General features: G+C 40.5%; 1 protein-coding gene across 1 annotated transcript in view; it reads left to right on the top strand.

The window, feature by feature from the left end:
* The window catches only part of LOC126260454 (dynein axonemal heavy chain 6), a 1,163,459-nt gene that overhangs the window by 329,592 nt on the left and 808,917 nt on the right, over window positions 1–24,950 (top strand). Inside the window, exons 54-56 of the mRNA XM_049957783.1 lie at window positions 4,020–4,232; window positions 4,407–4,553; window positions 4,806–4,982. Coding sequence (XP_049813740.1) covers window positions 4,020–4,232; window positions 4,407–4,553; window positions 4,806–4,982 — 537 coding nt within the window. The remainder of the gene's footprint in view (window positions 1–4,019; window positions 4,233–4,406; window positions 4,554–4,805; window positions 4,983–24,950) is intronic.

The following is a 24,950-nucleotide window of genomic DNA, read 5'->3' as shown; positions in this document are numbered from 1 at the left end:
ATGTAGAGACATATATCACTATGTGTAAGATAGATACTGCCTACAGGAAAATTAAAGAGGCCTTTGGAGAAAAGAGAACCATCTGTATGAATATCAAGAGCTCAGATGGAGAACCATTTCTAAGCAAAGAAGGGAAACCAGAAAGGTGGAAGGAGTATGTAGAGGGTCTATACAAAGGTGATGTACTTGAGGACAATATTATGGAAATGGAAGGGGACGTAGATGAAGACGAAATGGAAAAAATGATACTGTGTGAAGAAATTGTCAGAGCACTGAAAGACCTCAGTCGAAACAAGGCCCTGGGGTAGACAACATTCCATTAGAACTACTGACAGCCTTGGGAGAGCCAGTCCTGACAAAACTCTACCATCTGGTGAGCAAGAATGATGTATGAGACAGGCGAAATACTCTCAGACTTCAAGAAGAATATAATAAGAAAGCAGATGTTGTCAGGTGTGAAAATTACTGAACTATCAGTTTGATAAGTCGTGGCTGCAAAATACTATTACGAGTTCTTTACAGGAAAATGGAAAACCTGGTAGAATCTGACCATGGAGAAGATCAGTTTGGGTTCCATAGAAATGCTGGAACATGTGAGGCAGTACTGACCCTATGACTTAGCTTAGAAGATAGATTAAGGATGGGCAAATCTACATTCCTAGCATTTGTACACTTAGAAAGCTTTTGAAAATGTTGACTGGAATACTCTCTTTCAAATTCTGAAGGTGGTAGGGGTCAAATACAGGGAGCGAAGGGCTATTTATAATTTGTACAGAAACTAAATGGCAGTTATGAGAGTCAAGGGGCATGGAAGGGAAGCAGTGGTTGGGAAGGGTGTGAGACAGGGTTGTAGCCTATCCCCGATGTTATTCTATCTGTATATTGAGCATGCTGTAAAGAAAACAAAAGAAAAATTTGGAGTAGGAATTAAAACACATGGAGAAGAAATAAAAACTTTGAGGTTGGCTGATGATATTGTAATTGTGTCAGAGACAGCAAAGGACCTAAGAGCAGTTGAATGGAATGGACAGTGTCTTGAAAGGAGGATATGAGATGAACATCAACAAAAGCAAAACGAGGACAATGGAATGTAGTCAAATTAAATCAGGTGATACTGAGGGAATTAGATTAGGAAATGAGACACTTAAAGTAGTAGATGAGGTTTGCTATTCGGGGAGCAAAATAACTGATGATGTTCAAAGTAGAGAGGATATAAAATGTAGACAGGCATTGGCAAGAAAAGCATTTCTGGAGAAGAGAAATTGGTTAACATCAAGTATAGATTTATGTGTCAGAAAGTCATTTCTGAAAGCATTTGTATGGAGTGAATCCATGTGTGGATGTAAAATGTGAATGATAAATAGTTTAAACAAGAAGAGAATAGAAGCTTTCGAAATGTGATGCTACAGAAGAATGATGAAGATTAGATGGGTTGATCATGTAACTAATGAGGACATACTGAATAACTTGTCTAGAAGAAGAGATTGGTTGGTAGGGACATGCTCTGAGGCATCAAGGGATCACCAATTTAGTATTGGAGGGCAGTGTGGAGGGTAAAAATTGTAGGGGGAGACCAAGAGATGAATACACTAAGCAGATTCTAAAGGATGTAGAGAGCAGTAGTTACTTGGAGATGAGGAGGATTGTACAGGATAGAGTAGCATGGAGAGCTGCGTCAAACCAGTGTCTGGACTGAAGATAACAACAACAACAACAAGAAAAGCAAGGATGATTAGATGAAATGTTGTGGGACTACATTCTGAAAAAGGCTGATAGATAAATACTAAATTTTTCCTATTGATATTCCTTGTTTTCTAGCAGATAAGTGTTATTCTAACCACTTCATATAGTTTTTGATAACTTTGTGTTTTAATTTTCTTAAAAGAATGTTGTTATTTACAGTGGCAGGTTATGACATATTACACAACATACCAGTAGCCTGTAATGAGCTAAGTACATCTATTCTGCATATGTAAATATATTTTCTTCATATCAGGAGCCATTAGAAATCCAAACTGTGGCCCTCACAATAAATTTTCTGTAGTGGGATGGCTAAGATGATGTTTAAATATTAACTTTTCTAAAAGTTTCGAGAATGCTAGCTGAAGTGGAATCCTTATCCCCTTTCTTATATAGTGGTTTCACTTCAGTATTTATTACTCAGTTGTTGGGGAAAGTTTTGCTGATAAATGAGTGGCTACATAATTAAGATATTACTAAACTCAGAAAAAAACAATGGTTAATGTTGTTAAAATTTTATCAGAAGCACCAGACTTTTTTATACAAACTTCCTGACAAAACAAGTGAAGTGTCCAGATGGAGAGGAGGAAATGAAATGAAATTCACATGTTGAAAATATATATGATTTTTCAATGATGACAACAACTTTACAAAGAACTTGGCAGTATAAGCCCAGTTATCAGTATGATTGTGTATCCTTTGTGGTACAATATATTTCAGAAAGCTGGTAAGCTTGCCACCTGCTGATCTGTTCATAGAAACAGTCTAAAGTCATCCATCACCGCACCAGTAATTTCGCAGTGTTCTTCTCTAGCTGTGAGAAATCTAACATCTTCACTGTATACAGTCTTCAGTGGCTTTCCTATTTTAATATACACTGAAGATCCGCCAACATTATGTTTACATCTGCAGAAGTAACTTTAGAAGACATAGACCTTTATTGTCAGATTAGCTATATCACTTTCATTTAGCACATGTTCACTGATGCATAGTACGTCTGGTTGTTTTCCACTTAGGAATATTTCTGCTTCTACTTTATTGTTAGCAATATATTGAATATTCTGATGTAATACTTTTATGTAATTTTTATTCTGTTGACATACCTGCTGTTGCTGTAATCTGAGAGCATATTCTGTAGTCCATAATTTTTTGTGTGGTGCCTGTATTTTGCATTTTCAGCTGGAGGATCTGATTTTCACCCTTATCAATCAATATTAGTTGCCCTTGCTTCTAATGATTTTGCAGACATTTGTAGGTTAGGTTAGGTTGGGTTAAGTTAGGTTAGGTTAGAAACAGTCTGCAGAGTGTTACTGACTCCACTTATAATGCATCCTAGCCTTTACTAGGTACTTTTCATACAGAAACTTGTTTGGGACTATGAAAACTGCCCCAGGATGATCTCATTGTTCTTCAATGGAGCAGCTTATTTTCGAGATGTATTCATCTGTCCATGACCTTCTTTTTGATCCTGCTAAGCATCATCCGGGTTCCTGCATAGACATTTCTTGCTGAACAAATCGTGTTTATTGTTTTGTTAGTAATTTCTTCTTCACTGCTGCTTCACAATGCATTCATTCCAATGTGATTAAAGAGACCTATGTATTATTATCTTTTTTTTCACAATCCAATTTTGTAGTGGCTTGTTTTGCATTTACTGTATTTTTAAAACGTTTCTTGAGTTGTTGCATCCTAATTCTGGATCACACATCTATTTTGCGGTTGTGCATACTGATGTTTTTGAGCAGCAAGTCACCAATTATTAGAAAAACATTTTCAATTCCTTGCATGCTGTGGCCTTGTCTTTTGTATACTATGTGTCACCACCTTTCATTTATATCTATATGCAAATTTTTGGTTTGCTGAGTTTATCGTGATATCATCAGACACACTGGATGTGTTGTTGTTTTTGAAGTTCATAAGCACCCATTGTTTTTCATTATCTCGTTTTTTTTTCCATTTGATGAATTTTAAATGCACATCACTTCTTTTCTTGTATTAATCTATTTTCTTTCTTTATAATCCATATTTCAGTTTTTCAGCTATGGTACGGCCATAAAAAATCATCTCTGAGTGACACCCCCCCCCTCCCACACACACACACAAAAAAAAGAAAAAAATTCTTCCCTACCAGCACCAGCTTGTCAAATGATGCAGAGTCTGTTATTTTCTGCTCCATAAAGATTTAAAGATGACTGTTCTGAGAATCCAAAATGTTTTCTGCCATTAGCATAGATATTTTTTTCAATGATTGTTATTATTGTGTTTGAATTTGGTTACAGGTCGAAGATGCATGGAAAACAATTGAATTCGTTGTCTTACCTCACAGGGATAGCAAGGATGTGTTCATTCTTGGAGGGCTTGAGGAAATACAGCAAGTTTTAGATGATAGTAATATTAATATGAGCACAATAACAAGTTCACGTCATGTGGGGCCTATCAAGCCAAGAGTGGATGAGTGGGCCAGTCAGCTTCAGTTGTTTAGTAATACTTTGGTAAGGAACCTTTTAGATGAACACAGTAGTATTTTATATTTTTCTGAATTGTAGTCTTCTTACTGGAGGGGTTCTTCCATGTATCAGATGCATTTGACAATCAGTGTTAGTTCTGATATCCCTTTTGAATTGTGACAAAAGAAAATTATTAGTTTTGTGTATGTTTTATTTTAGGAAGCATGGATGCTATGCCAACAAGGATGGATGTATTTAGAGTCTATTTTTTCTGCTCCAGATATACAAAGGCAATTGCCTCAAGAAGACAAGATGTTTAATATTGTTGATAAATCATTTAAGGATATAATGAGAAGGACTGCAGAGGTACTGAACAAATTGTTCTTAAGAGAGGAATGTAGTTGTAATTCATGATATTCTTTAAAAATGTTTTCTTAAATGAGTGTTGTTCCGCACTGTGGAACATCATCTCATCTAGGAAAGAAATGTTTTGTCTGTTATAAGTAGTAACATACTCTTTTATTTTAGGATTTTAGTAAAAGTTTAGGTGTTGTTTGTATAAAGTTTATGTAACTGTTTATGGAGGCTGAAAATGGTTTGCTGTGTTCTTGTTTGTAGAATCCACTGGCTATGCAAGCATGCACAGCTCCAGGCTTATTGGAGACATTCAATAGAAATAATGTCCTACTTGATCAAATTATGAAATGTTTGGAGGCTTATCTGGAAACTAAACGTGTTGCATTTCCACGATTTTATTTCCTTTCCAATGATGAACTTCTAGAAATTTTGGCACAGGTGAGTCACTAGGCATTTCATTTGTAATGCTATAAAAATTATCTGGCGTTTCTTTTTCCTAACCACCATTTCTTTTGAGACAATTAGTGTTGAAAACATCCGTACAACAAATAAGAATAGGTAAAATAGGTATAGGAAAGAAGGAGAGTATCTAGATAGATATTAACATACACTGGCATTCAAAGAAGTGAACTGTTGATAATAAACTTTAAAGGGTGTAAGATTTTTATTCAAAATGTTAGGAAACAGGAAATGATGTGCACCAGCCATAAAGTCTTAAAATAAATGTAGTTCTTTTTAGGAATGAATATTTCCATTAATTACCATTACAGTTTTTTTATTTTTATTTAGTTATTTTTTGCTTCCCTTAGCTTATAATGGAATTTGGTATTTTATTTTTGAATATTTGATTATTTGCTTTGTTGCTTTGATCATTGTTCATTATACATATTAGCCAAATTAAACATTTCTTTGAAATGAACCTTTTCTATGCAATAGAGAACTGACCTAATATGATATCATAAGACATAAGTAAATGAAAACAGGAAAAATAAGTCATGTTAGGACATTTTCACCTCCAAAATCTACTATTTGTCATAATACTAAACTTGCAGGAGCTTCGATGTTCAAAGGGATTTGTAACATTTGTCTTCCAGTGAAGGTTCTTATCAGTATAAACACCCAAGAGTGTAGAATGATTTAACCTCATGAATTATTTTCAAAGGTTATGTCAGGCCTCATCCTGTACAGAGGTGCATGTATCTAAATTCACTTACAGTCCATTTGTGGAGAACCTGTTATTAATTGTTGACAAAATTTCATTTAAAATTTTAAGTGTTAAATGTTTCTCTGTGATGCTTAATTATAACACTCAAATCATAAACTAAAAATTTAATATCCATGAATATGATGCAAGACAAAAGGAATAGTTTCATGTCCAGTCAATACCAACATCTTCCTACAAAATGTCCACAATAAACAGTGGTATACAAATTTGCAACAGTCTTCCACATACGGTAAAAATCATATCATTCTCACTATTTTGTAAAACCTTAAGGGCCTCCTTATCAGAACATTGCTTTTATTCCGTAGCAAACTTTTTAGAACTTTTGAGATACAAGAGACTTGGGACAGGACAGCAGAACTACTGCAAGTAGTGCAAGCTCTTTTGTGGATAAAGCTAAAATTTATGTATCTACTAAAATAATACTGTATTTTTACAGTGTTGTGTTACTGTTTTGTTTTGCGTTTATTCTGTGTTCCACAATCTGGAAAGATTTCTCAGATGAATGAATAAATAAGTGAGTAAATAAATAAATCAGAAAACAGAACTATTCCTGTGTATTGCATACCTAATGGCAGATCGTTTATGGCAGATCATCATTGTGGTACACATGTTAGTTGCATATTTGTGTTAGTCCAGAAGATGTATTTTATTGGTTCAGGGGTGAACATTCCTCAATGACACTGTGGTCAGGTACATCCTGTTACCTACATATCTACTCTGCATATTGTACTAAAGTGAGAATTTTTCTTGGTGTCTTACTATTCCACATGTGACATGTTAACCCTTTCACTGCTGTGGATGTGTATACATGTTGTGCTACATATTTCTGCAGGTGTTGTGAATGTGTATACACACACCACTTGGAATTTCCTACAGTGCTATAAAACTATGAATGCGTTTTGTGCCACTGGCCACTCATGGCTGCAGATTAGGTTCTTCCATATCTCTGTGAATAAAAATGTTTTGAGTATTTATCTTGCAACGTATGTGCCTCATTGCATGCCATCGTTTGCAAAAATCGTCTTGAATCTTTTATGAGATATGATGATTTTTATGACCACATGTTTTGCATTATGCAAGGACGTGAATTAGTATGTTTCACCTGTTCTTTGGATATAAAACCCTATAACTTGAGAATGAAATGAGGTATTCTGTTCTCAGTTTTAAATAAAATTTCAATATCTTATCTACATTTCATTTACTGTAATGAATGAGCTATAAACAACCATACACAAAGTTTATGCAATTGTTTTTACCTCTAAAAAATCTTTAAAATTTCGTACAGTATTTTACTTAATTTAACACAACATTGTAACTATGGTGTATAATGAAAAAATATGCAGTTCCTTATGAACTGAAGGTATCAAGACTGTATGATGGTGTGCAAAAATCAAATTTTTTACCTAACAGTTTTCTTAAAAACCGACAATCATTATTTCAGAGCAGCAGGCAAGTCCACATGGATGGAAATGGGCACGTTGCACTAAACCATCCATTTGATATAAAACCCAATAACTCATGAATGAAATGAGGTTTCATTCTGCTCTCAATTTTAAATAAAATTTTGATACTTTATCTACATTACATTCACTGCAATGTGTGAAGTAAAATTATTGTATTTGAGAAAAAACTTATTTATTCTCAATAAAGATCAGGTGCTGACAAAAAGCGATGAGTTTTGTTTCCAGAATGTCATCCTCAGATTCTTTGTCTGAACTAGCTTCATACTCCAAACTATCTTCTGAGTGTATATTTTCCTCACTCTCTGATTAATTTTTAATATAATCTGGACATGCAATGGGCTTTTTGACATCTTGAAATGGTAGTGTAACTTGTTCAGTACAGCATCCCAGTTTTTCTTCAAATTGCACAGCTCTGGACAGCACAACTGAATTACTTTCTTTCGTCCAAATCCTGAAGCACTCATCACCATCATAACCACTGAGATGTCCTTTCACAGCTTTCTTGTCCATTTTCCTTCGTTTTGCACTTGGAATGTGTGCATAACATGTTGAGCCAATAATCCTAAGATGTTAAGTTCGAGGCTTTTTCCGTTCCCACAACTCGTAAGGACTGACACCTTCTACAGATGACTTCCCTGTCCTATTTTAGATGTAAATTGCTCTGTTAACCAGTTTAGCCCATATCTGTTCTGGATAAGTGACATCTGGATTTGAATACTTAAATGTCCTGGCCATCTTAACAACTGCCATATTATCCCACTCACAAATACCGTTTTGCTCAGGAGCATAGGGATCAGTCAATCGCTGTGTTATACCATTTAAACTTAAGATGGATCTAACCTCTTTGTTATCAAACTCCTTGCCATTGTCACTCAGCATCTCTTTAACAGAGAACTCCAATGCCTTTGTACATGAGGGAGAATCTTTGAGAATTTTACTCAACTCTGATTTTTCTGCAGTAAAATAACCATAGCAAAACTTGGTGTAATTGTCTTTGAACAAAACATGGTAATGTTTCTTCTGGAATGACTCATGGAAAGGTCCACACAGATCAGTTGATATCAACTCAGCAGGCCTTGTTGATTTTTCTCTAGTTCCAAATGGTGGATGATGTGCTTTCCCAAATTTGCAGGGTTCACAAATCTCTGCCCCTTCGTTAACATCAATGTTAAATTCCTTTTTTAGTTTTGCTTTAACATGGCACTTGCCTTGATGACCCCATCTCTCATGATACAGTTGAAGTATATCAAATCTATCTTCCACTGAAAGATTCACAGTTGCACCCTTCTCTGGCACTAAGGACTTAATTTCTGCTTTGTATAAAGTGCCACCAACTTTACGATTTCCATACAGCCTCACTCTACCACCAATTGTCAAAGGGCAATATGTAGTACTTGACTGAAATATAATATTTTTGTTACGATCTTCGGCAGCTAAAACAGAAATAAGGTTTTTGGAAATTTTTGGTACATACCAGACATCAGTCATGGTCAGCTCCTCACATCTGCTGCAAACTTTTGACAGAATCCAAATTGATCCTCTTCCTGTTGTTTCTGGAGACTCCTGTCCAGTGGCCTTTATACAGCAGGGTTTGTTGAATGCTTCAAAGCTGACAAAGTAATCAGGATTATTTGTCATATGTTTCATTGCACCATTGTCAATCCGCCAATTGTATACATCCACTTCTAATGAACAAGCCTTGCCACAAATAGTAAACAAAACTACATTCGTTACTACTGTTTTGTCCATGTTTTTCTGCACAGTCATATTTTTAGCTCGTCTTCCATCAGCAATCCACTTCTTACAATATTTGATCCAGTGGCCCGGTTCTTTGCAATAGTTACATTTTCCTTTAACTTTGAATTTGTTAGTTTTTATTTTGTTTTCTACACCTGATTTGGCTACTAATGCCTCTTGTTTGATTTTGTCACTACTCTTTGTGAAATTTCTCTCAAACCTGCACAAATTGTTCCTTTAATTCATCAAACATTTTCTTATCATCTTTTGTTAACAACATCCAACTCGATTTAAAGGAATCAAAGCTTGCAGGTAGAATATGCAGAACTTTACATACAAATATCATATCAGGCAGCACAGTTTCTCCCTTTGTTTAAGCCCGTTTTTCAGTTCATTCCACAGACGGCTAATGAATTATTTAAATAAATACAACTTACTGTCTGTTGACCAGTTTGGATTTCGATCAGGGAAAAGCACAGAATCAGCAACAGCACACCTCACAAAACACATTCTAGAAGCATTAGATAAAGGGAACTACACAACAGGTATGTTTCTTGATCTAACTAAAGCGTTTGATACAGTAGACCACAACATATTGTTAAATAAGTTAGATGAACTTGGAATAAGGGGACTTGTGAACAAATGGTTCAAGTCATATCTAAAAAATAGAAGACAGATAACTGAAATCTCACATATTTCAAGTTGCTCAAACTATATTGTAAAGTATACTTCAGACCCAAATTATGTAAATATAGGTGTCCCACAGGGTAGTGTCCTTGGCCCAGTACTATTCCTCATTTATATAAACGACTTCCCACAGAGCATCAAGCATGGACAAACAATATTGTTTGCAGATGACTCAAATGTTCTAATCAGTGACAAATCACCAGATGCACTAAAAGAAAAAGCCAAACAAACACTAAACAGTGTACGTGAGTGGGCATCCAATAATAAACTAACACTAAATCTTAAAAAAACAAATGCTGTTAACTTCTATGTCTGCAAAAAACCACACTATAACAACTTTAAGTTAAACAATGAAACTATAGAATGTGTAGACTACACAAAATTTCTTGGTATGCATGTAGACAGTCAGTTAAAGTGGGGAGAACATATTAAAATACTTGTAGGGGTAATTTCACTACATAAAGGAAAACACTTGTGTGGAATTTATACTGTGAACGATCACCTTTATTGTACCGCACAAAACACACTTGATACAACGTTAACGCGGGAAAAACGAACACTCGTCGTGTCCTACAAAGAACCCCGCTCGTAAAGAGAATCTCTCAGTGTCTTGTCGACTATCGACTTGTCACTCCCACACAGCCCCCCCCCCCCCCCCCCCTGAAGTGCGGAGGACCCGGTATGGTGGGGTACTTAAACTTCACCTCTCGGCCTGCCCGAGTGCGGATAGTGCGGGTGTGTGTGCTGCTTGCTGATTCTGTTGCTGCATTAGGCCCCCTGGTGTGGGGCTCATGTGGGACCCAGCTGTCTGGTTCTGCGGAAGGTGTGGGTTCGTTGCAAGTTGTGTCTGAAGTCGTCTGTGAGACTGTCGTCGGTGCTGGCATTGTCCAAGCGGGTTTTACTCGCTCAATGGAAACTTTGGTCGACTTTCCCTGGAGGAGGATATCCATTGTGTGTGTGTCCCGTCCTAGCACTTGGTATGGTCCAGTGTACGGTGGCTGTAACAAATGACGTACCAGGTCTGTGCGGAGCATGATGTGGGAACAAGTATCGAGGGACTTGTGTATGAACACTGGATGCGTGCCGTGCTGAGACGTCGGGGCTGCACGTAGTGTCTCTGCCTGCTTCCTCATTTGTTGCAAGAGGTGGGGTAGTTGTGTGTCATCTGGGAGAGGAACTGGTGCAAGGAATTCTGCTGGAACTCGGAGTGGTTCTCCGTATACCAACTCTGCCGAGGAACAATGGCAGCCTTTAAGGTCCGGTGCCACCTTTCCACCAAACCGTTGCTGGCCGGGTGGTAGCTAGTAGTACGGTTTCGTTGGAAGCCGCAGAGTTTTGACAGTTGTTGGAACAGCGTTGACTCGAACTGGCGTCCTTGGTCAGTGGTAACGAAAAATGGGCACCCAAAACGAGCTATCCAAGTTTCCAAGAATGCGCGTGCAGTAGTCTCTGCAGAAATGTCCCTGATTGGTGTAGCCTCTGCCCACCGCGTGCAACGATCCACTGCCGTAAACAAGTACCTGTAACCTTCTGAAGGGGGGAGGGGTCCAACCAAGTCAATGTGTACATGCCCAAAACGTGCCGTTGGGTTTGGGAATTGTCCTACTGGAGCGTGAACATGGCGTCCCACTTTGCTACGTTGACACTGATAGCAGCTGCGGGCCCACTCCCATGTATCTTTCTTGATTGAAGGCCACACAAAACGGTCCGTCACTAATTTCACTGAGGCATTGGTTCCCGGATGTGCCAGGTTGTGAATGCTGTTGAATACCTTTCGTCGGAACTGGGGGGTGATGTATGGGCGTGGTCTAACCGTGGAGGTGTCGCACCATACCTTACATGGGCTGCCGGGGACGTCCACAAGTTGTAAATGTAGGCCAGTGGACGGGTCCGCCAACAAGGATTGCAGCTGCGCATCTGAAGCCTGAGCCCTTGCCAATTCGGAATAATCTAACATTGGACTTATCCCATTAATACGTGAGAAATAGTCTGCCACAATGTTTTCGGCACCATGGATGTGACGCACGTCTGTCGAAAGCTGGCATATAAACTCTATATGGCGGGCCTGGCGGGGGGAACATGAATCGCTGACTTTGTAGAAAGCTGCCACGAGAGGTTTGTGGTCGGTGTATATGGTGAATTGCCTGCCCTCAACTAAGGGACGGAAGTGCCTGACGCTTTCATACATCGCGAGGAGTTCCCTGTCATATGCACTCCAACGAGTTTGACTCATCTGTAGTTTTTGTGAGAAGAAACTTAGTGGCTGCCAATGACCCTTCACTCTCTGGTGCAGTGCTGCCCCGATTGCGACTTGGCTTGCGTCCACTACTATGGCTAGCTGAGCTCCTGGTGCAGGGTGTGCAAGCCCCATTGCGTTGTGAAGGCTGTTTTGCAGTGCCTTGAAAGCCGAGTCCATCTCGGGTGTCCATGGGAGTGGGCGCTTGCCAATTTTGTTGTGTCCGGCTAAGGCATTGTTCAGTGGCGTCTGGATTGCTGCTGTTCCGGGGAGGTGGCGACGATAGAAATTTATCATCCCTAGGAACCGTCGGAGATCGTGGTAGGTTTGAGGCCGTGGTAGGGTACGCAACAACTCCAGCTTCTCTGGCAGTGGGAAAATGCCCTGAGCTGACACTTTATAACCCAGGAAGGTGACAACGGGTTCCCCAAACACGCACTTGTCCTTGTTAAGCGTAATTCCATGAGCGCTAAGCCTGCTTTGCACCTCGCTTACGTGTTTCTGATGGTCAGAAACATTCTCCGAAAACACCAGAATATCGTCTAAATAGGCGAAACAATATGGTAGTCCTCTTAGTACGCTGTCTAGGAACCGTTGCCATGTCTGGGCCGCATTTTTTAGCCCAAATGGCATCACCAAAAATTCAAACAGCCCGAATGGGGTTGTCACTGCAGTCTTTGGTATGTCCTGCTCTGCCATTGGGATCTGATTATAAGCCTTACGGCAATCCAAAACACTGAATATGGATGCCCCGGCCAGTGAATGGGTGAAATCCTGTATATGTGGCACAGGGTATCTGTCTGGAACAGTTCGGGCGTTCAAAGCGCGATAATCACCGCACGGGCGCCATGACCCATTCTTTTTACGGGCAAGATGCAGAGGAGAGGACCACGGACTGTTAGATGGCTGTATAGTTCCTTCCTGTAGCATCTCGTTGAAAATGGCCTTGGTTTCCCGCAAGCGATCAGGTGCAAGCCTGCGAACACGTGAGGAGACTGGTGGGCCTGGAGTTGTCCGGATGTGGTGCACCGTCTCATGCTTCGCCCTGCTCTTTCTTGTTCCCTGTTGTGGTTTGGGTGTCGCCTTTGTGGTTGAAACAGCAGGAGCCTGTTGTTGTGTCGTTAACTGTTTTGATGTCGTTTGAGCCGTGTGCCGGTCAGCTTCCTTCGTTGCTATGGTGTCCTCCCAGGTGGGTGCACTGAGGTTATCTACCCTTTGGCATGCATGAGAAGTCGGACGTCCTTGTATTCCCGGAATAACAAATCCATTGACAGAATGGACGAGTTGTGACTTGTGTAAATCCACGGACAATGCATGTTTTGCCAGGAAATCAGCACCTAGTATAGGTGGGTCGATATCGGCCATAACGAAGGTCCAGTTGCATTTTTCTGGTAGCCCAATGTCCACTGGCAGTGTTTTCTGTCCATATGTGTGGATGACTGAGTCGTTGACTGCTTTCAAAGTGGTCTCTTCAGTGCGTTTATCTGAAGGGAAGAAGTTTACAGGCAGAGTGCTGACATCTGAGCCGGTGTCGACCAAGAACATCCATCCTGTAGAGCGATCAGGAACGAAAAGTCTTTGTGAAGCGGCGTACCTTACAGTTGTGGGAGAAGTCGATCCACATAACGTAGGCTCGTGCTGAAATGGGGGTGTTCCCCTTCCATGCGTCTGTGAGTTTAGGCGCAGTTGTTTGTTGTCACGGTCAGCTGCGCCTAAAGCAGGCCGTGGGATGCGTTTGGGTGTGAGCACGGCGTCTTACACTTCGTAGCTTGCGCGCCGAAGCGCTGGTGGAACCAGCAATAACCGGTGCCGTTGTTTGCGTGACGCGACGGTCGCGGCGGCTGGCGACGACGCGTGTGTGTGTCAGCCGCCGCAACGTCACGTGGCTCTAGCCGCTGCAGCTGGGCGGTCAGCTGATCGATGGCAGCGCGGAGAGATCGGAAATCTTCGGTCGCGTCCGGCGCTCGTCGTGCGGTCGTGGCAGCGCAAGCTGGAGGCGCCGCGTCGACCGGCTCCGGCCGTGCTCGGCTGGTGTCGTTGGCCGAGGTGGTTGCGGCGGCGGCCACTGTGGCGCGCGAGTCGAACAGGGAGTGCGCTCTATCGGCTACTTGCAGCAACTCGCTTAATGGCCGGCCCTCGTAAGCAATTAAGGTTAAGCCCACCTGCGGAGGTAACTGCTGTTGCCATATGTGCAAAAGTAATGTGTCTGAGAACACGGAAGGGTCCACCATAGCACGTAAATGCCGGTAAAAGTCTGAAGGTGACCTGTCACCGCGTTTCTCGTGGTACAGGAGCTGTGATATCCGCTGATCCACAGGTTTTGTACAACGCGAAATTAAAGCTGTTTTGAGAGTGGCGTAGGCTTGTTGTGGTGGGGGTTGCATAATTATATCCGATACCACTGACGACGCACGTTGGTCCAGGTTGCAAATCACTAGCGTGAACTGTTCAAAATCGTTGACTATTTGTTGCTGTACGAATATGTTCTCCATAATAGCGAACCAGATTTCCGGACGCTCGGGAACGAAAGGTGGGGGTCGAATTTGTAACCGCGACGCGGGTGGCCCACGATCACTGGCGAACGTAAAGTGCGAAACTCGTGGGAGCGGTACCGACGCGGGTGATGAAAACGGGAGCACTTTGGGTCTGATATCGGCGTGTCCTGTGCGCTGGTTGTGCGAGGCAATGTCCTGTGGCGGCGGCGCGGGACCCGCCGGCCCACGCGGCGCGGTTGGAAACGTAACGTCGTGGGCGAAGTCGGTTTGAGATGTAGGCGTCCGTGGCACTGTGAACTGAGGGTTTTGCTGCATCGTGTCGAGCTCCTTTTTGATGTTTTGGATGATGCCGTCAATGTCGTGGAAGAGATTCTGTGCAGACGACATGTCGATACGAGACGTCGCGGAAAATATCTCAAGAAACTTGCCTACTGTCACACTGCTTAGTTACGGGGTCACCACTTATGTAGGGGTAATTTCACTACATAAAGGAAAACACTTGTGTGGAATTTATACTGTGAACGATCACCTTTATTGTACTGCACAAAACACACTTGATACAACGTTAACGCGGGAAAAACGAACACTCGTCGTGTCCTACAAAGAACCCCGCTCGTAAAGAGAATCTCTCAGTGTCTTGTCGACTATCGACTTGTCACTCCCACATACCTAGTAACAGAATCGCTACAGCATGCTATGCTCTGAGAATTCTGACTGCAGTTTGTGATACTACATGTGTCAGATCTGTATATTTTTCTTATATCCACTCTGTTATTACCTATGGAATAATATTTTGGGGAGTCAACAGTAAAAATATTCAAACAGTTTTCAAATTACAGAAAAGAGCAATTCGTATAATAACCAAGAGTGGCAGTAGGGCTCACTGCCTTGAACATTTCCAAAAGCTGGAAATCCTAACTGTCCCTTGTGAATACATTTTTCAAAGTGTTATGTATGTAAAAAAAAATATTGACTGCTATATGAAAAATTCTTTAGTACACAGCTATGAAACTAGAAACCAATACAATCTGCATCTAGAGAGGAAAAATAAAGTTAAAACTCAGCAGAGCTTGTTGTACAATGCTGTTAAATTATATAATAAATTACCCCAAAAAATAAAAGATATTGACACAATCGGACAGTTCAAAACAAAACTAAAATTTTTTTTATTAAATAAAAGTTACTACGCAGTAATGGACTATCTGAATTAAAACATGTAGTGTAATTAAAGTATCCTGCATTGTAATACATGAGGAAATCAAAAATTGTACAGTACTATAAGAAAATTACAAATTACACAAGGATATAAAACTAATTTAAGATACCTCAAAAATGTGTGTAAATACAAATTTTATGTGTATAATTGTAGGTATATTGTATTGTATATGATTTTGCTGACGAAATCCACACAATGTAAATTGTTACATGGATTAATAAAGAAATCAGTCAATCAATCAATCAGACTTGTTAGCCTCGCAACGTGGGTGGAGATATGTTCTCCCTGAGTCCAATTAAATGCGAAGAAATCTGAACAAATCTTGAACAGATGGTCCTTTGATGATGCTTCGAAATTCTGCTTCAATGCATCACATGCTTCATGAGCCATTTCTTTGTCCATGATCTTCTGATACACAATGTCTGTAACTGCACTTGTAACCACTGACTTGGCATAACTGCTTGCTTTACAATAAAAATCTGACTTGGCTTTATGATCCTTTATTGCTGCATCATTAGCACCCTCAGACAGTGGCTCAGGTTTTACTGACTTGCCATAAATTACATCTAAAGCTCCTTCATGATAGTCAATTGGATCTCGTATTTTTCTCTTCCACACTGGCCAATCAGTTACACTATTCATCGGCTTGATATGTTTTACCAGATCCAGTTCCACACTAAAACCAAAAACATATTCTCAAATATGAGTTAAAGAAAACTATATCTGTCACTTTTTGCACACGTTTTTACACAGGTAACTGGGACCCATAACCTATTGTATTTTGTTGGGCAAAAAAAACTTGTTTATTGTCAATAAAGATTAGGTGCTGACAAAAAGCGATGAGTTTGGTTTTCATATACTTAGATTTATTTCTGAATATGGAGGCACTGTTTACACAAGAGGTCACTTGACCAAAGAGTTTCTAAAAACACCTAAGAGTAAAAGTGCAAGTGTTGTGACTCAAAATAAAAAGAAAAAAACAGAGATCAACAAAACATTATGCTCATATATGATATTGATTAATAATTTAATGCAAACTTCTTTTTAAATACATTAATAAAAAGAATTTACTTTAACAAAACCATGCAAAGTTTATGTAATGCATTTTTATCTCTATAAATGCTTTAAAATTTTCTGCAATGTTTCACTTAATTTGGAGCAGTGTAGTAAGTATGACTGATGCATTCAGTTCTTTATTAAGTTAAGATATCAAGCTGCAAGATGTGCAAAAATCACAAAAATCATATTCCTTCACCAAATAGTTTTAAAAAAATACAATGTTAAGTATTTCACATTGGCCGTAATGCCATTTTTCAGCTTTACTTAATTTGAAGCATTGTACTAAGTATAAGTACAAAGTATAATGGATAATGAAAATTCAGTTCTTTATTGAGTGAAGATATCACACTGTAAGATGTGCAGAAATCAGATTTTTTCCCCTTACAGTTTTCGAGAAATTGAATGATAATTATTTCATTTTGGCCAGAATGTTGTCTCTCAACACAGCCAGTAGTGTTTGGTGAGTGTTACATCTGTAACAAAAGTCATCTCATCACAGAATACAAAGAACACATCTCTAGCAGTGTCTTTTGTAAGTTCTCATTTATCTGATTTTATCCTCACCACTTGTGTAGGACCACCACATATGGGACTGAATAATATTTGTATTTTATGCCATGAAAAGCAGTTCTCATAATTTTATAAGTAATATGTTATGAGATTTTAGGCACATTTTTCACAGTTAAGGCTAAGATTTGTCAGCATTTATGTTACACTCTTCCACTAGTCAAACATGTGTGCGACAGTTCATGATGCTCTTCTTCCTACATTCTCAATTTCTCCTGTTAAACTGGCAGTAATTTGATTGTTAAGGCCGAAGCTAACTTGAAAGTGCCACAAAAATACTTGCTCTTCTTTACACATTTTCAATTTCTCCTGTTAAATTAGCAGTACATTCATGGTTAAGGTTGAAGCTTATTTGAAAAGTGCCACAAAGGTACTGAAAGGGACAACATTGAGGTCGGATTCAGTGAATTTGTAATGATTACAAGTGGGTTTTGGTGTCACTATGTTTTGTTACTGTATCACTTTTGCTTCAGTTGTATAACAGTTGATTAGCTGCATCATGTCTGTAATCAATTTTGACTCTTATGTCATCATCACATGCCTGGGCTTATTGCTGGCCATCAGCTGAAACATGGTGTTGACCAGCAATGCAAAGTACTGCAACAGAGAAGAATGATGGCATATTGTAACAATGTCATAAACTCCATGTGAAACATAAAACGAAATTGTATGATTTTTTTGAAATGAAGCTAATATAAATACATTGAAAAAAACATTTGTAAACACCAACCTGACATTGCTCAGGTGGTAAAGATGGCAGTATACAATTCTGCAGTGCCTGTTTTGTTCAGAAGTACTATGCAGTGTTCCTTCAGATATGCATGCATATCCGAAGGAACATGCACTGTGTCGACTACAGTCATTATGAAATAGAGTATTACAGTACCTGTGTTGTTCAGAAGTATGATGAAATGTTACTTATTGTATTCATTTGCTAACATTAAGCAAGAAACTTTAAATTAAAATGTCTCCCCTGTATGGGAATATACGTAACGAATGTAAGAATGCAGGCAGTAGATGCATGGTTTATGACATACGGAAGTTTGGGTAGGCCATGATTCATGATCAGGTAGCATAATTGTAAGATCACTGCTCATGATAAGCAGGACATCTGGGTTTGAAACCTGATCTGGCGCAAATTTTCATCGTTTCATTATACAGCTGATCATTGTCCATATTTGCAATTGTGAACACATTTCATGTAGACAGCAGACATTGTAGTCTTTATTCCAAAGACTGATCTGATGCAACTTTTCAGACAGTCTATCTTGTGCAAATCTCTTCATTGCAACTGACATTCATCACTCATTTGCATACTGCACTCATACCTTGGTCTCCATCTACAATTTTTATCCACCCCACTTCCCCCAACACTTCTCTCCAATAACAAACTGACATTTCCTTGATGCCTCAGAATGTGTCCTAACAACTAATCCCTTCTTTTAGGCAAGTTGTGATGTAAATTTCTTTTCTCCCCATTTCAGTTCTGTACCACCTCATTAGCTATTCTGTCTACCCATCTAATCATTAACATTCTTTTATAGCACTACATTTTAAAAGCTTGTATTCTCTTCTTGTCAGAACTGCTTATCATCCACATTTCACTTTTGTATGAGGCTACAGTCCAAATACGTTCAGAAAAGACTTCCTAACACTGTACAAATGTTCACTTCATAGTGCAGTGAAAATGAAATTTCATATGGCAGAGAGTAGATGAAGAACAGCTGTAATATAGGACACAGAACACGTGTAGTTTAGCATCCACAAAATTTGCCACTGAGGAAGAGTAAGTCAACATAACATAAGAAATAATGTAGACAGAGCGAACCATAAACCTTTAGACGGAAAGAAATATTTGTCGTCGTACAGAGCAGATGATGTGAGTCTCCTTCCTGCAACCCTTAAAAAGGTGATACCAATGCCATAAACTTAAAAAAACCGTGATCTTTGTTAAATTTAGATACTCTTCCTAAAGACTGCTTCATCCAAAGCTAATAAATAGCCCTTTCTGGCCCATGCCATATGGGGAACTCTCCACATAGATTTAAGGATAGCAATCGTCAAATCATTACATCCAGTAACCTGGATTCCTGTAATAAACACATATCACTCAGTACAATCTTTTACTTGTTCTATTAACCAAGAAAAGATTTATAAAAACTATAAAATTATCCTTCCCCACTTAAAACCAACAACCACTATAAATCATACAAAAGTACAAAAAATTAAACACAGTTAGTTTCTTACTGACTGTAGTTTCACTTGTAGGCTAATACTTGCTTTCAAATGAAGTTATTGACGCTCCTGATACTTCTTCACATTCGCAACATTATACAAAACTTCACTGATGCGGTTCACGGTGTCTTGCAGTAACAATGCTTCCACAGGCGAGATTTTTATGATTACCTAGGTTCTTTGTAAAGACGGAAGAATGTCTCTAACTCTTTATTTAATTTTGAGTTACAACCATAGATTTGAACCATGACTCCATCCCCAACTTGAATTTGGGCTCTTGTGCTGACTTTTTATACATCCTCTACTTGCTCTCTCCAATTTTTTAAAAATATTACTGTCTACATTTGATATCTCTATACCTACCATTGCAGTCCATGTAACAATAGTATGAAAAGAATAGTTGCTACTCACCATATAGTGGAGATGCTGAGTCACAGACAGGCACAACAAAAAAACTGTCAGAAAACAATCTTTCAGCGAACAAGGATTTCATGGGAGATAAAACTCACGCAGATGTAACTCACACATACACATGATCACAGTCTCTGGCTACTGAGGCCACACTGCGAGCATCTGTGCATGATGGGAGATGCAAACATATGGTGGGGGTAAGAAGGAGGCTGGTGTGGAGAGGGGGAGGGATAGCAGGGTAGGGTTGGGAGGCAGTGCAGTGCTGCTTGTGGGAGCATACAGGGACAAGGTGGAGAAAGGCTAGGGCAGCTAGATGCAGTTGAGAGGTTAGATGTATGGCTAGTGGGGGTGCGGTGGGGGGTGGGGGGACTTACTGGAAAAGTCCAGAGGTAAAAAGACTAAGGGTGCATTGGTGAAATGGAGGATTGTGTAGTGCTAGAATGGGGACAGGGAAAGGTTACAGGGTTAGGACAAAGACTAACAAAGGTTGAGACCAGGCTATGAAGCAGTCATTGAAATGAAGAATACTGTGTTGGGTGACATGCTTAGCAATGGGGTGCTCCAGCTGTTTCTCGGCCACAATTTGTCGGTGACCATTCATGCAGACAAACAGCTTGTTAGTTGTCATACCCACATATAATGCAGCATTGTGGTTACAGCTTAGCTTGTGGATTTCATGATGGGTTTCACAGGTAGCCCTGCCTTTGATGGGATAGGTGATGCTTGTGACTGGACTGGAGTAGATGGTGGTGGGAGAATATATATGGGACAGGTCTTGCATCTAGGACTATTAAAGTGACATGAGGGATGAGACAAGGGGTTGGGAACAGGTGTTGTGATGGGATGGATTATGATATTGTGTAGGTTTGGTAGGCAGCGGAATACCATTTCAGAAGTGGTATGAAGGATATTTGGTAGGACATTCCTCATTTCAGAGCATTATGAGAGGTAGTCGAAACCTTGATGAAGAATGTGATTCAGTTGCTCCATTCCTGGGTGGTACTGAGCCAATACGAGAATTCTCCACTGCGATCAGATGGTGGGACTTTGGGAGGTGGTGTGTGACCAGAGAGATAGGGCAAGGGAGATCTGTTTTTGTACAAGGTTGAGAGGGTAATTATGGTCTCTGAAGGCCTCAGTGAGACCCTCAGTGTATTTTGAGAGAAACTGTTCATCACTACAGATGTGATAGCCATGGGTGGCTGTCAGAGTGGAAGTATTGCTGGTGGTTGGTAGTTTTGATATGGACTGAGGTACTGATGTGGCCATCTTTGAGGTGAAGCTCAACATTGGGTAAGGTGGTTTGCTGCGTTGAGTAGTGCCCGTTGAAGCGTAAGGGGTTCAAGAGTTGAGGTTATGGAGGAATGTGAATAGGGTGTCCTCACCCTTGATCCAGATCTTGAAGATGTCATCAATGAATCTGAATCAGGTGGAGGGTTTAGGATTCTGGGTGTTTGGGAAGGATTCCTCCACATGGCTGATGAATAGGTAGGCATAAGATGGTGCCATGGGAGTGCTCATAGTGGCACCCCACATTTTTTTGTAGGTAATGCCTTCAAAGTAGAAGTAATTGTGGGTGGAGATATACTTGGTCATGGTAATTAGGAAAGTGGTTGTAGGTTTGGTATCTGTCCAACATTGGGAAAGATAGTGTCTAATTTTGGTAAGGCCATGGGCGTTATGGATGTTAGTGTAAAGGGAGGTAGCATCAATAGTGATGAGCAGGGAACCATGTGGTACACGAACAGGAACTGTTGAGAGTCAGTGGAGGAAATGGTTGGTATCCTCTATATGGGAGAGTAGGTTGTGGCTAATAGTCTGAAGGTGTTGGTCTATGAGAGCATAGATTCTCTCAGTGGGAGCACAGTAACCAGTTATAATTGGGTGTGCTGGATGGTTGGGCTTATGGACTTTAGGAAACATGTAGAAGGTAGGAGTGTGGGAAGTGGGATGGGCCTAAGAATTGTAGAAGAGGCTCGAGATTGTTGTCAATTTCTGACTCGAGTCACTGTGGCAGGGTTTGTAGGTGGATGAATCTGACAGGTGGTGGAGCTTTTGTCCTCAGGTAAGATTAATAAGTTTGGGATCAGTTATTAGATGGATGATTGCAGATTTTTGTGCAGATGATATGTTAGTGTGCATGTTGGAGATTTGGGGAATGATGGAGAGGCAAGGTTGAAGGTTAACAAATTCAGCAAAGTTAGCAGGGCTGATTTGGGGGCAGTGGGGGTGGATCATGGTTGAATGGAAGAATGAACTGAGTGAGGCAGGTTTCACCATTGGTCTTTGGTTGAGTCTGATTAGTAGGGTTGGTGGCGAAAAAGTGTTTCTACTGTAGGGACCAGGAGAAGGAGAGAAGGAATTTGACAAGTCCTGCATAATTGAATCTGGGAGTGGGGAAAAAGGTCTGATACTTCTGCTTGGCTAAGGCTTTTTGTGCAAATATTCATGACTGTGTTTCATGTCTGTTTAGGTTCTGGATTCTGTATGGTGGTGAGAGTGAGATTTTTAGGGTGAGGTAAATGTAGTAGGTCTGCAAGGCAGGCTTTGTCAGCTGTGAAGGGATGTGGGGAAGGTTTGCAGGTTGTTGCAGAGGAGGTGTACAGTGGTAGTTCAAGGCAGGAGTAGGAAGTGAACAGGGTGAACGGTTTTGTGATGTAGCGTTGTGAATTTTGCTCTAGTTCCTGGTAGGCAATGGTTAGAATGTATGGTATGGGATCCAGGAATTTTGGACTGCATAGCAGTAGAATTTCATGGATAAAGGAAAGGTACTGGAAGGAGGTTTGGGTGTGATTGAAATGGTTTTGCAGCACAATGTTGGTGAGGGTTAAGGACTGGTGGAATCTGAACCCTTTTCGTCATTTTTCCCATGTGTTTTTGTGTGCTTTTGCAAATTTTTTTGGGCATATTTGCACGTTATTTACGTATTTTTATGCGTTTTTATACTTCACCATGGATCCTTGCTCCTTCCATCTGCATCAATACATAAAAGTTTCCTTATCCTTTAGACAGACTCAATCCCACATACTGTTGCTGCTTTGTCGCTTGGTTCATGGAATCCACCAAATGACCTTATCGTAATATTACCTATCTCTGGCTTCCTCCCATCCTTCCACAATGACTTCCATCTCTTCAACTTCTGTCAGTCCTTAACCATACCAACATAGTCCTGCAAAACTATATCAATCAGGCCCAAATATTCTTGCAGTACCTCCTCTCCATCCATAAAATTCTCCTGGTATGCAATCCCAAATTCCTGGATCCCATATCAAACACTGAAACCGTTGTCTACCAGGAACTAGAGCAACATGCCCGATGTCACCTCAGAAAACTGTCCATCCTGTTCAATTCCTACTCCTGCCTTGGACTACCACTATCCACCACCTCCATAACAACCTCCAAACCTCCCCCACAGCTGACAAAGCCTACCTACTGTACCTCTCTCTCAAAACCTCACTCTCACCACCATACAGAATCTAGAACCTAAGCAGACCTAAAACACAGTTATAAACCTTTCCCCAAAACTCTTATCTCCACAGAAGTATCACTCCTTTCCAAAAGCCTCACCTTTTTCCCTGCTTCTAGTCCCTTCAGTAGAAGAACTTTTTTGACACCAACTCTACTAATCAGACTCAACTTAAGACCAATGTTGAACCCTGCTTGACACAGTTCATTCCTCCATCCAGCTGTGATCAGCCCCTACTGCCCCAAAATCATCACTGCTAACTTTGCAGAATTTCTTAACCTTGAACCTTTCCTCACCATCATTCCCCAAATTCCGCAACATGCAAACTAATGTTACATCTCCAGAAATAACTACAATCCACCACCTAAATACTGATCCCAACTTTAAAATATTAGCTGCTGATAAACACTCCACCACTTTTGTTTTGAACCTCAGAGAGTACCTGGTGGGAGGACTCCACCAGCTGTCAGATTCATCCATCTGCAACCCTGCCACATTGATCCCATTCCATAAATCGACCAGGACCTCTAGTCTCTCCTAAAATCATTAGGCCCATGCCAGAACCTCTCCCTAGAGTTTATTGCTCTCCTCACCCCTACCACTCCCCGACTCCTACTGTCTACATGTTTGCTAAAGTCCATAGACCCAACCACCTAGGACACCCCGTTGTGGCTGGTTACTGTGCCCCCACTGAGAGAATCTCTGCTCTCGCAGACTGACCACCTCAGCCCATTACCTGCAACCTACACTCCTATACAGAAGATACAAACTATTTGCTCCACCAACCCACCACAGTACCTGTTCCTTTACCACATGGTGCCCTGCTCATCACTACTGATGCCACCACACTTTACACTAACATCCCTGATGCCCATGGCCTTACTGCTATTGAACACTACCTTTTCTGATGCCCGATGGATTCGTGATCTATACCCCTTTGCTAATCACCATCACCAACTACATCCTCACCCACAATTACTTCTTCTTTGAAGGCATTACCTATAAACAAATCCAGGGTACAGCTATGGCCACTCACATGGCACCATCCTATGCCAACCTATTCATCAGCTATCTAGAGGAATCCTTCCTAAAGAGCTAGAACCCCAAACTCACCATCTGGTTCAGATTCATTGATGACATCTTCATGATCTGGATCAAGGGTGAGGACACCCTATCCACATTCCTCCATAACTTTAACACTTTCTGCTCCACTCACTTCATCTTGTCCTAATCAATCCAGAAAGCCTCCTTACTTAATGTTGACCTCCACCTCATAAATTGCTACATTAGTACCTCTGTCCATGTCAAACCTACCAACCATCAGCAATACCTCCACTGTGACAGCTGCCAACCATTTCATACAAAGAAGTCACTTCCATACAGCCTAGCCACCTGTGGCCAGTGCATCTGTAGTGATGAGCAATCCCTCTCGAAATAAATTGAGTGTCTCACTGAAGTATTCAAAGACTATAATTACCCTCCCAAACTTGCACAAAAACACATCTCCCATGCCTTATCTCTTTGGTCACCCACCACCTCCAAAAGTCCCACCATCTGGCCAAAGAGGAGCATTCCCCTCGTGACTTACTACTACCCAGAACTGGAGCAA

The sequence above is a fragment of the Schistocerca nitens genome, chromosome 5 (assembly GCF_023898315.1).
Source record: "Schistocerca nitens isolate TAMUIC-IGC-003100 chromosome 5, iqSchNite1.1, whole genome shotgun sequence".
NCBI lineage: Eukaryota > Metazoa > Arthropoda > Insecta > Orthoptera > Acrididae > Schistocerca > Schistocerca nitens.
This window is presented reverse-complemented; position numbering and strand designations above follow the sequence as displayed.